Consider the following 14,806-nt stretch of genomic DNA (forward strand, 5'->3'; position numbering starts at 1 on the left):
TATGTTTCGCGGCTGGCCTGGGAACGCCTTGGGATTCCCCCGGAGGAGCTGGCCCAAGTGGCTGGGGAGAGGGAAGTCTGGGTCTCCCTGCTTAGGCTGCTGCCCCCGCGACCCGACCCCGGATAAGCGGAAGAGAATGGATGGATGGATGGAGTTCATGAGATATTTTGCTATTGCTACAGGGAAACAAACACACACACACACACACACAGACACTAGCAAACACATTATTGCCCTTTCTCCTTTTGGCTGCAGGCTATATTATACAAAATGTCAGCAACATTTGGCTGCGTTATCTGGAATATGAAACTCAGATTGTAAAAAAAAAAAATAATCAGCTAAAATTTAAAACCAGCAAGGGAGGGCTTTATGTTTATTCTAAAGAAAAGTGTTATTGACTGTTTATGTTTTTGCAAGATGTCCCAGAAAAATCATTAAAATATATATATAAATAAATTAATAAAGAGGCAGACTGTGCTTGTTTTCCTTTTTTTTATGCAGCTATTTAGCTCCAGCTCGGGAACTTAATGGATTCACAGCTATTTAGCGCACTGACCTCTCTGCTCGATGCGTTCCTTATTGAGTTTATGCTGCAGTATAATGAGTAAGAATCCAAGCTACACACTCACCCCTTTCAGCTGCTGAGCTCCAGTGATGTGCTGAAAGACTCTGTCAATCTCCTGCTCGATCCGCCGGGCCCAATGCATTATCCTGCAGATAAACATCACAGGCTGACTGTCACACAACACAAAACACATAAATGGGATACGTGTGTGTGTGTGTGTTTCACTGGAATGAAACGTGATGTATCAGGAAAGACAGTTACTCATTCGTGTACTGGAACCCATTTTTTAAACAAAGTACCTCATTTATCACAAGCTAAAACATGCAAGCACATTCAAAGAGGCAACTGTACACACAGACACAGGAAAAAGAAAGTCTATCCTTTTTCACTTCTAGTGTGTAATGTATCAGAACAGATCTTTTCTTTTTCAGACGTTCTGTTGGAGATTGGCTGCTGTGTTTTGAATCATTGTCCGGTTTAATGACCCCATCTGGTTCAAGGTTCAGCCATCAAACAGCTGTCCATTTGACTCTAAAATACTCTGGTTTACAGATGAATTCATGGTCGACTCAATGACTGCAAGGCCCCAAAACAAGCTCAAATCATCAGCCCTCCACCACCGTGCTTGACAGTTAATGTGCTGTTCATCTGTTCAAAGGGGTATGTTCCAGAAGTCCTGGGTTCATTCAGATGAAACTTTACAAACCCAAGTTGTGCTGCCACGTTCTTTATGAGCAAAAAAGAGACTTTCCCCTGGCAACCTTATCAACCAAGTTGTATCTGTTCAGTCCCTTTCCAAATGTCCCGTTGTGAACTTTAACCTTTAAACTGCTAACTGAGGCCTGTGGAGTCTGAGATGGAGCTGTTGATGTTTTGTAATTTTTTCTGAGCATTGCACAGTCTGACCTGAGGTGAATTTGTGGTATATCTACTCCTGGGAAGACTGGCAGCTGTCTTCAGCATTTTCCACTTCTGAATATTTTTTTTTCTCTTTGCATAACAATGGACTCCAAATTGTTTGGAAATTACCTTTAACCCTTCCCAGATTGATGGGCAGCAACAGCTGCTTTTCTAAGATTATTGCTGATGTTTTTCAGTCTTGGGATTGTGTTCACATATTTGCTCTAAACCAGCAAACTACCCAAACTCCTACTTTTATAGAGGTGATCACTGGCTGATGATCAGTTAATCAAGTTCATTCAGTAAGATGCACCTGGCTGCTTTTTGTTCTTCTAAATCGTATAGAAGCAGCAGCAAGGTAGCGTTTCTATTTTGGTTTAATTTTTGTTTAATAAATAATGACATGGTGGAATCTGTTGTGTGATTTTGTACACTCAAGTTTAGATTTTATAAATGTGGAACCTGGTTAAATCCATTTTAAAAACCATAAAATAAAATTGAACAAGGGTGGACTTTGTATCTGTTAAGGTCATTTTTAAAAAATGGTTTTAATTTATACTTATTGATCATCAAAAAGTGTGCTTCAGCACTGCAACCAACAATAATTGAGGCACTAATGACCCAATCAGTGCATAAGATGCAAGAAAAAACTTCATCAGCAAACCACATCAATGAACATCAATAATAGAACGGAAGCTTTAACAACCTTTCATTCAGCATAAGCCTTTTTAAAAAGCTTTGTTGACTCATTATTATAGCTAAAAAAACATATCTAAAAGGCAAAGAAAACACACAGTTGCCTCACTGTAAGCATAAAATAAGTCCTAAAAACTGCTGTTGCAGCCAAACCTGCCTTGATAGTATAAAATTTTCTCTAAATACTAAGAAAAAAAAGAGGAACCAATAAGTCAGGATGAACAAAACATTTGAACCTTAGGGGAAAATATACATGCAACTAAATAGTTGTTTAAGTTCTTAGGACAAAGACAGTTTTCAAAACTTTGCATTTCATGATAATAATCCATTTTAGGATGTTTTTTGTCTGGTGTTCAGTCAACTCTACCCCCAACATGTCACGTATATTAGAACGTCTTTACCAGTCTTCCAGAATCTACATCCCAGTTGTTTTATTATTGTTTTGATTGTTTATGAAATCACTTTTTGGCATGATATTTACAACTGTGTATCCAGTCAAATAAGGTACCCATCACTGAGACAGTAGAGCAGAAACCAAGCAACAAAACTGAGGGAATTGTCTTGCAGACAAGAGGATTGGGAAAGGAATTTAAAGTGCACAAAAATACAGTTTGAAAGAAATATGGATTCAGTTTTCCTGAATCTAAAATGGATGAAGTCTGAATCTACCAACAAGAATCCATTTAAAACAGAATAATCAAGGGCAAAGGGCCCTAATGGCACAAAAAATAAGCAATGACACTAAACAAAACCCTTTGTGGAGATGAAAGGACATTCCAAAAGAACAACCATCCAGGCTGAACTCACTCAGTAAAATTTGAGAAAGAAAGTTCTCATTAAAAGGTGCTTGACAGCTCAGGGCTCTGAAAATCCTCCACTGACACCATGCATGAAATCAGCCAGCCTATTACAAAAAAGAGGCAAACCTGTGACTCAGTGAGGGCAATGTGACATCCATGTCTGGACTTTTTACCAACACTGCAGTGTGGAAAATGTTATTTTGGTGACCTATAGTTATAGGAGTGCTTTTCTATTTCTCAGGGACAAAGTCAAGAAAGTCAACAACTTACATGGAGGTTTGACACTCCCTAACTAGTCATTGCTTGAAAAGGAAATGCAGTATGTGACTGATAAAGGAAAAGGAAAATGAGCATAACATTGTGTAAGGACTCCATGTACTTTGGAGGCTAAATTCCTGCTGCACAATACTGACATTTCATCCTCACATTCACCTCTCCAGCTCATTATCCAACTAGAGAAATTAGTATTTTTGCAGAAAATGTGGATTGAATTCTGAGTGCTGAAAGACATGGCTGAAGTTGGCAAAACAGTGGATAAAAGCTAAAACTATCTAAACTGAACTAAAAGCCAAAATTAACTAAACTGTAGCCAAATAAATGAGCAAAACAACAGCTAAAAACTAAAATGAGCTAAAAGCTAAAGTTAGCAAAACAGTAAACAAAGCTAAACTGATTTTAAAAAATAGCTAAATCCTAAAATTAGCAAATCAGCAGGGTGGATAAAGTTAAAATTAGTAAATTTATAACTAAAAGTAGCTTAAGAGTAAGGGTAAAACTTTATATAAAAAAAGAGAACATATGCTGATGTAGATTTTAAAGAGAGGTGTTTCTGAAGGAATTCAAGGGATCTCATGTATTTCTATGGGGAATTTTATTTTAAATAAATAGTATAAAAGCTACAAAAAACAAAAGCCATGCACACACACTATTCCTGGTTGGGCTGAACGTTTTGATATATGAATTGTTAAAGCACATAGAAGAAACAATACACAGGAAAACAGTGTGGATGCTGGCTCAGCATTCTCACAATTAGGACCAAAGAAATGTCAGGGACCAGCTATCTCTGGCTCTTACAACACAATTCTCATGAGAGTAAAACGAGTGAGAATTCACCCCCCCCCCCAGCTCATCCGGACCACCTTTTTTCCAGGCCCTTCTGGAAGTATCTTGACAAGCTGCATCACATCTCGGTATAACAGCTGCAGTGTAACTGACAGGAAGACTCTGCAGCATGTGGTGAGAATGGCTGAGAGATTCACCAGAATCTCACTCTCCTCCTTGGAGACCATTTTCAAGGAGAGATGCAAGAAAAAAAAGCCCTCAGTACTGTGAGAGACCTCTCTCATCCTGCCCACGAGCTGTTTAATCTCCTGCCATTTGAAAGAAGAGATCGCTCCATCAAATCAAAAACAACCAGCATGTGCAACAGTTTCTTTCCTCAAACAATAAGATTGCTACATCATTCCCAATAATAACCTGAATGACAGAAACATAGTTACTGTTTCAGCTCCTCAAAGCTCAAGCCAAGGAAATAGAACTAGTTTACCTCCTCGTCTTACACTGAAAATTGTTTAAAAAATAATCATGTTTTTGGCTGTCTCTGGCAATCATTGGGTTGACATCTACAGCCGATTAGCTTGTGGAGTCAATCCAATTCAAGATGGCCACCAGAATTTACCTTAGCCTACCGAAAAATGGCTGAAACTAAGAGCTTAGTTAGAAACTCTGGCATAAAAGGTGACAAAAGATATGCATGCATGAGCATTTTCATGATCGTCACTGAATTTGTTTTCTGAATTTTGTTTTCTTGAGATTTCTGAATAAATACAGTCAACTTGTCATTCTTTTTTTTCTCATTAACATTAAAAACACACAATGGCATATTTTGCTTAAATAACAAATGCTGGAATATCACCAAACCCTAATCTGCAATATCAAAGCAACCCACACATTTTTACACATCAAATCAGAACAAAAGTCCCTTCCTGCCGTGAAAGAATTGGTGTTTTTTATCTTCTTCAACACCGTGTTGAGGTGTGAGACATGAGCCATAAAGAACTAGATGTTCTCAGAATCAACCAGCTTTTAAAAGACAATATATATCATTACGTTATAGGTTTCACTTCAAGGCCAGACGTCCTCAGCAGATAACAAATATGGATGATATACGACGCTGCATCGACAAAACAGAAATCTCCCTCAGTTCAATGACATTTAAAAGTCATTTTAACCTTCATTCTCTGGCTGAGAATTGAACATGTTTTTGCTTTCTACCTGTATTAGCTCAACCAGGAAATGCAGCTTAATGCCCAGAAAATCATTCTCGATGCTGTAAGTGCCCAGCGAGTGGATTCATTATCAGTCAGACAGCTCGGAGCAGAGTTACGAGACAGCGCCGCAGATTAAAGCTTTGTCGAGCTTGTTCCTGCTGTCAGATGAGCCACAAATCTTCACTCGGCTGCCCAGTCTCACAGAAAGATGCAGCCTCTTGGATGTTCCGAAGCGTTCCTTCACTAGTTTGACTGAAGCTGAAATAAAAAGCCGGTGCCTGGTACAGCGTTATTTACTTTCATGCTCTTTTTGAAGAAAGATTCAGGGTTTCAGGAAAGACAAAGCAACAGTGTGAAAAATAAACTAGTGCCATTCTTTGAATTCAGTATTGCTATTGCTGTAAAGCCTCATTTGAGGAAATGACTGAGGGTTTACGTCTTTCAGCTTGAGGCAACTGAGGCAGAAAAGAGCATCAGACACTTCCCCTCTCCTTCCTTCCCAACATGATATGAAGCAACAACCAGGCAATTATTGATATACTTTTTAAAAACAGTCAAGTTGTTTTGAGGCCTAGTTCTCTTTTGGGTGGAACAACACACATTAAACAAATTACATTGTTTAATAGATTTTAAGTGAGCAACTGTTTCTCATTATGGTCAAGCTTTTCCAAAAAAAAAAAAAAGAAATGCTAAAAAGCAAATTGGGGAAAATCCAGAATGTAATCTCTAATCAGTTTTTCTAAACTTTTAAGGAATGGTAGTGGTTTTAAATTATATCAGGTTTGGTGGATGGATTCGACCCAGAACGCAGACCAACACGAGGAACTCAAAAAAGTTATTAAATGACAAAAACAAAAAGCTGACGTGGCAGCAAAACAAACCAACAACAAACAACATACAGAGGACCCCGAGGAGATTACCCAGGTGGCATTAAACCAATAATGGACCAGCAGCCAGAGGGAAAGCAAAAAAAACAGCATATATAGGCTGGGCCTGATGAGCAATTGGACACAGGTGACTAATTGTAAACAAGGAACAGGTGAGGATGGGTGTGGCAGACTGATTGAAGGAAAAGGTGGCAGATAAAACAGGGAGGCACAGGGAGTAAAACAAAACATGAGGAACAAAAACTGAACACCAGAATGAAAAACAACTAACTTAGAAACACACAGAACCCAGGAGGAAACAGAATGACAATCTCATAAACAGAACATAATGAAAAAAACTAACACAAAACATTAACAAAAAATAATAATAAATCCCTCAAATCCTAACATGATATGTTTTAAAGGAACTAACAGATTCACACATTATTTTGCAAACAGGGATTTCAACAGTCCCTCCTGTGGAAATTTAAGTCATAAAAATTACATATAAATAAACTGTTCAGGTTATGGATGATACGTTTTAAGACAACAATATTGGGCTAAAATTGATGTTTGCCTTTCAAACAAACTCTATGTTTTATGCAGACTGAAAAAGTTGAATATGTTGCAACAAAATACAAATATATTGTGTATTTTAAAAAAATTATCTGATGCAAAAAAGACACAAGTGACCATGAAATGTTTAAGGTTTGAGCTGATTTATATGGAAGAAGTTACTTTTAAATAAGAAGCTGTTAACTTGGCCGTCCCTTAAAAATTACACTCTAATTCTTCAAGCTGATATTGCTCTGACCGCTGTCTGCTTCAGGTAAGATACTGGCCACTGATAATACTCCAGAGAACCCCTCTAGGGGAAATTAGGATTTTAAGAGAGCTGTGCATAAAAGAAAAGTCTGTAAATTTTAACAACTGAACCAATGCTGTGAAGAATACCCTTCATAATGTGACAGATTTATAAGCAAAAAATTATTTCAAGTTATTGCAGTTCTGTAAGCTATCAAATTATCGCCTGGACTTAGTTTTTCATTTGGCTTGCATTTTGTGAAAAAAAATTATGAGTCAAGTTGTTAGTTTGAGGTTATATTTATCTCATTTCAACCTGAAATGAACCAAACGTCTTTATTGCCAGCCGCCATGAAAGGCAATTATGTAACTGCCTGTGTGTGTGTGTGTTTGTGTGTGTGTGTGCACGTATGTGTACCATGAAACGCTGAGCAGATTTTAATGAAACTCTCAGAAAGCAATATTGGATATACTTCTACAACTGATTAACTTGGAGTGAACCCAATTCAAGATGTCTGCCACAGCTAGTTGAACTCAGCAAACTTAAAAATGGTTATAGCGTAATTAATTTTACAGATACTGAAGTAAAATTGTGAAGGTAGTGTGAAAGCAACTGAAAGTCATCTACACTATATACTCTGAGTGCTAACTGATGATGCAAGATCTTTGCTTAAAAGGTTGGGATTAGCTGTTGGAGTCAACTGTATCAATCTGATAGCAAAATATCTCCTGAACCACAAGATTGTCAGGTTTGTAGTGGATTGAACCCAGAATGCAGGCGAACTCAAGGAGCTTCATAGTATAAAAAAGATTATCGGACAAAAACAAACGGCTGACGTGGCAGCAAACTCTACAAGGACCAACTACAAGGATCACAGAAAGACACAAGGACATGAGCTGACAGTGAACCACTGAAGAGGAGCTGGAAAAGGCTGAATGTAAAAGCTGGGGCTGATGGGGAAATGAGCTGCGGCTGTGACTAATGGAAAACAGCTACAGGTGAGGATGGGAAAAAACAGGGAATAAACTCAAACACAAGGATAACAGAACCACAGAATCACGAGTAAGGACATAACCATAAAACCTACCACACAAGATTACAAAAACACAGATCCTGTCATAGATGGGTTTTCATAAAACCCTCGGAGAGTAATCATTGGATGTACATCTACAGCTGATTAACTTTTGGAGTGAACCTGATTCAAGGTGGCTGCCACAGCTAACTGACCCAGGCAAACACAAAAATGGCTTCATTGCAGTCGTTTTTACAGATACTGAGCTAAGATTTGGTTTGGTAGTAGCTGAGAGTCATTCCCAACACATACCGTAACCTGCGCACTAACAAGATCATTGTTTAAAACTTTTGTCTACTCTAATGGATTGTGAAAAAATGTTTTTCTGTTTTTATAGAACCTGAGGGTCATGCTGCATCACTGATTAACGTAATATATCCTCACAAACTTCTGTGTGGTTAAATCAGGTTTATTTTATGTCTGCAGAGCAACTCCAAATCGAGCTGAAGCACAAACTTAAGTTGCTTTTTTTTTTTTTTTTTTTGGTCTTTGTGCTCTATTTTCTCTCCTCTCGAGCCCTGTGGGACGTCAGAAAATTCTGAATATCTGAGCTGGAGAGTAGCTGCGCAAGCTGCTGGATTCTTAAACTGGTGTGAAGAAAGACAGAAAGGCGTAATAAGATGTGACCCATCTTCCAGCAGTGAGAGCCGGAGTTTGAGAGGGAGGAGAGGCAGAAGTGTAGGTGGAAGATGCAGGCAGAGGAAGCTCGAACAGATTCACTGTCAGCATCATATGCTTACAATTTATTACACTCTGAGCTTTTTTTTTTTTTTTTTGCTTTGTTCAAGCAACTCACCATAAATAAATAAATTCCTGTTTTCAGCTCTGCCTAAGTCCACAAATTACTAAAACGGTTCTACTCCCATGCAGGATCTAAAACAAGTGGATTTTCTGCCGCAGTTACATTATTCAGACAAAGATACATGACTGTCCACTATAATTGTTGCACAACGTAAGTCAAAATAAAGTAAAAGCTGTCCATGTATGTGTGCTGAGCATAGGCTGTTTATATGTTGATGGAGCTGAGTAAACCTTTAGACTGATGCGATGATCAGGCGGACTGATACATTCGCAACCTCGACTCCAACGACATATGAAGGCCTTTTTATGCTTTGGCGATAGTGTTTGGTTAAGAAAACATCAACAAACTAAACAAACAGTGTCATGCAAAAGTGCCAAGGTTTAATATTAGCTAATGTAGCATTCCTTTACATCAGTATGTTGTTTCATAAGCCTGAAAAGCCCAGCCTGGATGAAGACTTTTGCCCTTTTCTCTATACTCTGTGCTCTATAACTGATGTCACGGATGATAAGACACTAATTATTAATAACTATTAGATAGGACATTGCTTCAAAAATGACCAGACTATCCCTTTAAGCATAGCTTGCCTTGCATTATAACTAACTGACAAAGTACTTGTGACTAAACACAATGCTATGTCCTGATTGGCTGATGCTTAATACAAATGGGCCTGAAGAGAAGGTGAATTAGCACAGACTCAAGATCAGTTTTTTGTTTTTTTCTTTTGTCAATAAACACATAAAATGACTCAAACTTATGTTAATTTAATCTAGAATTAGTTACTCCTTATTGACAACGAACAAAATGGCACAACACTGGCTAAATAAATCAAAAAAGAAAAGGTATAAAAGCAAGCAATTGCAGAAACAAGTCCCCCCAATCCATGGCTTCATTACAGTTGGTGAGAAGGTATAGGTGTCTTATTGGAGGATGGCAAAGAGGCTTGTAGCGGTGAGATCCCAGAAATATTCACGAGGCTTTCCAAGCCAGAGGACTCTAATGAAGAGAGTTCAGTGCCTGAGGCGAAAAGGGAATCTAAGAAAGAATCACCTCCAAAAGTTAAAACCACAAAGCCCGTGCATTAAGCTGATCTCATTTCAGGTGTGCTGTTTGCATAATGCGCATTGCCTCACCACAGCGTGATGCTGCAGGAAGTTCACCCTTACCTAAACTCTGCTTACCGTGGCATGATAACATTATGACCTCCTGGTCTGTCACACTGTTTTTTATGTCAGTAATAAGAGGTGTTTATCTGCTTGGCTCGCTTTCACACAGCAGAGAAATCAGGTCCCTGAACGTACCAATGCTGCTTTGAAAAGTAAAGAAGAAAAAATTAAATATGTAAAACTCTGCAGTTCATTGTTTGCATTAATAATGTTGTCTTTAATTCTTTTTCAAGCATGTTTAAACATGAAACACTGGATTAAATTTGCACTAAGTCGTCACTGAACACAACTAAAACTGAATTTAGAGGTTCAAACTTCATCTTTTTTCTTCATGCATTATACGTCTCGTTTTTACTTGATGAACAAGAATATGCCACAAAAGCCCTAATGAATAAATAAACAAACAAACAATTTTTCCACGTTTTTCTGTGAAGTAAAATGCTATAAAAATCAGGCCATGAATAATGTATGAAAGAACTCCACTGTGAAAACCTTCAGAATAAATATAGAAAAGAAACGAACGGGGGAGTAAATATAAAGTCCAACTATAGTGGAGTGTAGGGGTTTGACGTTTTGTGGGAAATTGTTTTTAAAGTTCCACATGTTGCTTTTCTGGGAGCCATCATTGAAAGGGTTCAGTAAGTACCAACGTGAGAACTACACATTGTGCAGACACACACTTTTTAAAGACTGTCTGATAAGTTATTTCACAATATCAATTACCTACTAATTTTACAAAGCTGACATAAAGGCTACAAAGATTAACTCCTGATATGAGATTAATTACAGCAGTGATTAAAGAAAGATATAAAAAAGCTATAGATGGGCATAATCACAAAGCCTTTGTGATTTTTGTGAAGTATTTAAATAGATATCTGAATAAATCTTCTAAAGGTGACAGGTACATTTCCACTTTGAATAACATTAGTGATGACAAATATTAATGCATTATCATCAGACATTTAGGTGGATTTTTCTTTGCTTTATCTCAGTAATTATTGCAGATAAAAGGTTTAGATTTGAATAGTTGTACAATGTAGACAACAGCGTGGATCAAAGAGTAATTAAACTCAGGGCCACAAAAAGTGGCATGACTTCTGGGTTATGGTTTTATACACACACGCACACACACACACACACACACACACACACACATATAGGCTGTATATATAAACAGTTTTTACATAAATGTTTTTGTGTGCATTCACTAACAGGCATTTCTTTAGAAATCTTCCTCAGTGTGTAATATTTTCCTCTCAATAAGCATATTTGTTTTAAATACAGTGCCATCTATAGGGTCATTCATAACAGATTTTGCATTGTATCATATTTGTTTATTGCCTTTGTATTAAAATACAATATATATTGTATTGTATTATCATACTGTAGGATACAATAATCCATCATATTATATTTTTCTGTTGTATCCTGATTCTTTCGTATCGTATCACATTTATTTATAAAATCATAATAATCTATTGTATCATAATTATTTCATGCACTGTAAAATTCTATTTTATTGTATCATATTCATCTATTATATCATATTTATCTATCAAATTGTATCAAGTCATTGTATTGTATTTGTCTATATTTCAATCTTCTATCGTATTAAACCACATTTTTCTTAATGTACTGTATTTTTGGCTGATTGTGACATTATAGTGTTGCACTCTATTCTAGCTGATTGTACTGTTACGCTTACTTTGATTTACTGACACTGGCATATCTCTATTTATTTGTAAGTGTTAATGCACTGTATCTGTAAGCAGGGCTAGAAACTCAGTAAGTTGCAGTTTTTTAAAGTAGCGACTCTGCTTCATTTAGCTTCCACGAAGACACCCTGAGCGTGGGGATACAGCATGTAGCTGTTTCAGAGCACTCAGCAGAAAAAAAATAGCAGTAAGAAGGAGGAGGTAGAGAAAGCAGTGACTAGCCTATTTCAAATAACCTCATTCATCATAACACACACACACATGCACACCCTCACCCCCACACGTACACACACACACTCCAGTGATTTACAGACCCTGTTTCTAATTGGTAAATACACCTCAGATCTCCAGTTGTGATTGGCCAGGAAGCCTTCGCTGTGAGCCCTGAAGATGATTTGACCATCTGCCCTGTTCCTCTCTCCAGAGCAGGCTGGTTGCTGCTGAGCCTGGAGGAGGGCCCAGATAAGTGGAGACCAAAGTGAAGCGCCAGCTGCACAATAATGGGTTAAAGGTTAGGAATCAGGAACTGATTTGAAACTGAAATATATTAATTGCGGCGTTGCTTTCTGCAGGAAGGGAGTGGAAAACCACTCTTTTCTACATCTGTTTTACACATTTACTGAGAATTTCACAGCTTATTTCTTCAGCGCTCACAGCCTTAGGCAAGAGGCGATAATGTTTTTGCTTCTTTTTGACACAAAGTGCAATGTTCCTGCCTAAACCTTTGGAATTAACTGTTGGTATCAACTCTGTCTGCCTGTGTGCAAGATATCTCACGAACCATTAAATGGATTGTAATGAAATGTTCAGAAAATATTCATTGAGAGTTTATCGACAACTAATTATCTTTTGGAGTCAACCTAATTGAAGATGGCTGTCAGAGCCTACTGGTATCAGGAAATAAACAAGTCTATAACTCAGTCAATTTTACATATATTAAGCTAAAACTCGCTGTGGTAGTAGCTGAGACTCATCCTCAACATATACTCTGAGCACTACACATTGTGCACTATTTTTGCTTAAAGCTTTAGCATTAACTGTTGAAATCAACCATGTTTACCTGTTAGCAAAATATCTCATGAACCATTGGATAGATTTTCATGAAACTCTCAGCCGATTTACGTGTGGAGTTACCCCAATTCAAGACGGCTGCCACAGCTGATCGATATTAGCCAACGCAAAAATAGCTATAACTTGGGTCACTTTACAGATATTGAGGTCAAATTTGGCATGGTAGTAGCTGAGATTGATCCTCAGGATGTGGTCCAAGCACAGCTCACAAGATCACATGAGATCACACGAAACATATTTTACAAAAAGGCTAGGCGGGACGTATTCCTTCAAGGAACGATAGGCCTTTTATTTCCAATATGATTTACAAAGATTGTGGAAAAACTGTGTGCTTCACTAAATTATTGATGCACGCAAACAAAATTATAATGTCCAAGCTAATTACCACCACCTCGAGGCATAGCTTGCACAAAATAAAAACACAGCTCCCAGATTTAACTGAAGAAAAAAAAACGAGTCTTATTTTGAACTCCATATTTCTAAGAATAGATCCAAGATCACTTGGAGATCTGTTAGAGAACAGATCGATAGGGACTCATTGGACAGATGGTCATAGTTTCCAGTGATGTGAAACTTGATAAAACAGACTTTTAGGAGGTCTTCTGCCTGGAAGGATCTGACTGCACACAGCTCTCCCTGCAAATGGTGCGTAAATCTCAGCTGCTCAGCCACGGTGTGGACAACACCTTCAGAGCACTGATCTCCACATGCACTGCGTGTACGTCGATGCAATCGCCAACACTGAGGAAATTATGTAACAACAGGAGGGAGAAAGAAAGAAAAAAAGAAGAAAAAAAACACCCCAAAAAAACGAGCAGAATGACAGAAGTATCTCTTCAAGCTGGAGCCCAAAGTTGTCTCCCATCGGAACCCGGCTGCGTTTTCAGTCTGGGCTACTTACGTGTATTGCTGGGGGAATGTGAGACCCTCCGCTCCAGGCCACGACGCGCTGAAAATCAAGATGATTTGGAGAGATATTAAGCTGAAGAGGCTGCGAGATCTTTTCCCTTTCGCCATTTTCCATTAAAAAAAAAAAAAAATCGTCAGGGGCTTTTCGGTGCGTGAATGAAGCTTTCCCAAATGTCTCCCGTTTTTTTTCTTTTTCCTTTTTAAATAATAATAATATTTTTCAGCAAGTGTGAAGGTGGTCCGGGGCTCAGTTTCCACACCACTTCATATCGCTTTCAGCTGTCAAGTGAAGGCGGAGGAGGCAGGAATCAGCCGTGTAGGCATCGCGGACGGTGGGAGATGCACTAATGCAGCTGCCAAGACACTGCAGTCTCCCCTCCTGTTCCTACACACACACACACACACACACACATGCATACACACACACACCGACAGCACTAGAATCACACAGGCAGGCGCGTCCACGTCCAGCTCTCTCTCTCTCTCTCTCATCAGCAGCCAGGCGCGTTCACGCTCACCAGGCAACAGAGGAGCAGAAAAAAAAAAACAAAAAAAAAAACATCCACTTTGGCTTTATTTATCTCTGCAGAGACACGTGGGATTTATCACTGCCATGTTTTTTTATGAGCAACATCTATGATCGATTAAAAGGGTTTTTAATTGGGAGGGGGAAAAAACTTTTTTTACTCCTTATGAAACCATCAACTACCAGCTCAGCCTGAGGAGTTTCAGTTTAAATATTGTTACAAAGCTGTAATTGGGGGGGATCACTGTACGAACATTAAGGAAAGATAAATGGTGTTGTAGAACAGAGGAATAATTGAAGAAAGTAAAGCTTTCTCTGCCCTTTAGCGGGATAATTCAAAGTGTTGCAGCAGCACAAAAAAGTGTGTAATAAAACAAAAATAGCACACAATTAAGTAACTACAAAAAGTGAATAAAATAATATAAAATATAATAAAATGCCCCACAAAATGAATGTATAAATATTGTATATAAGTAGTTCTAAACAACATATAAAAGCCCAATTCTACCACTCTGTTAAAAAAAGAACCATAATTACTGGAAACTAACTCAAACAACATAGTTATGAAATACTATCTCAAATATAGGTAAGGGATCTCATATTTATGACTTAATATCTTATAATTAAGACTTAGAATCCCATG

At 38.0% G+C, this 14,806-nt stretch overlaps 1 protein-coding gene across 3 annotated transcripts in view; it reads right to left on the reverse strand.

Annotated features, from left to right (window-relative positions):
• LOC108247395 (voltage-dependent calcium channel subunit alpha-2/delta-2-like) overlaps positions 1-14,806 on the reverse strand; it is a 41,664-nt gene extending 26,858 nt beyond the window's left edge. For 2 of the 3 annotated variants that reach the window (XM_025010415.2, XM_037975498.1), the window contains exons 1-2: positions 13,630-14,806; positions 630-711 (exon numbers count right to left, since the gene is read on the reverse strand). In XM_025010415.2, coding sequence (XP_024866183.1) covers positions 630-711; positions 13,630-13,745 — 198 coding nt within the window. In that variant the 5' untranslated portion in view covers positions 13,746-14,806. The remainder of the gene's footprint in view (positions 1-629; positions 712-13,629) is intronic. The other variant, XM_017435490.3, reaches the window with a different exon arrangement.

Source organism: Kryptolebias marmoratus, linkage group LG4 (assembly GCF_001649575.2).
Source record: "Kryptolebias marmoratus isolate JLee-2015 linkage group LG4, ASM164957v2, whole genome shotgun sequence".
Lineage (NCBI taxonomy): Eukaryota > Metazoa > Chordata > Actinopteri > Cyprinodontiformes > Rivulidae > Kryptolebias > Kryptolebias marmoratus.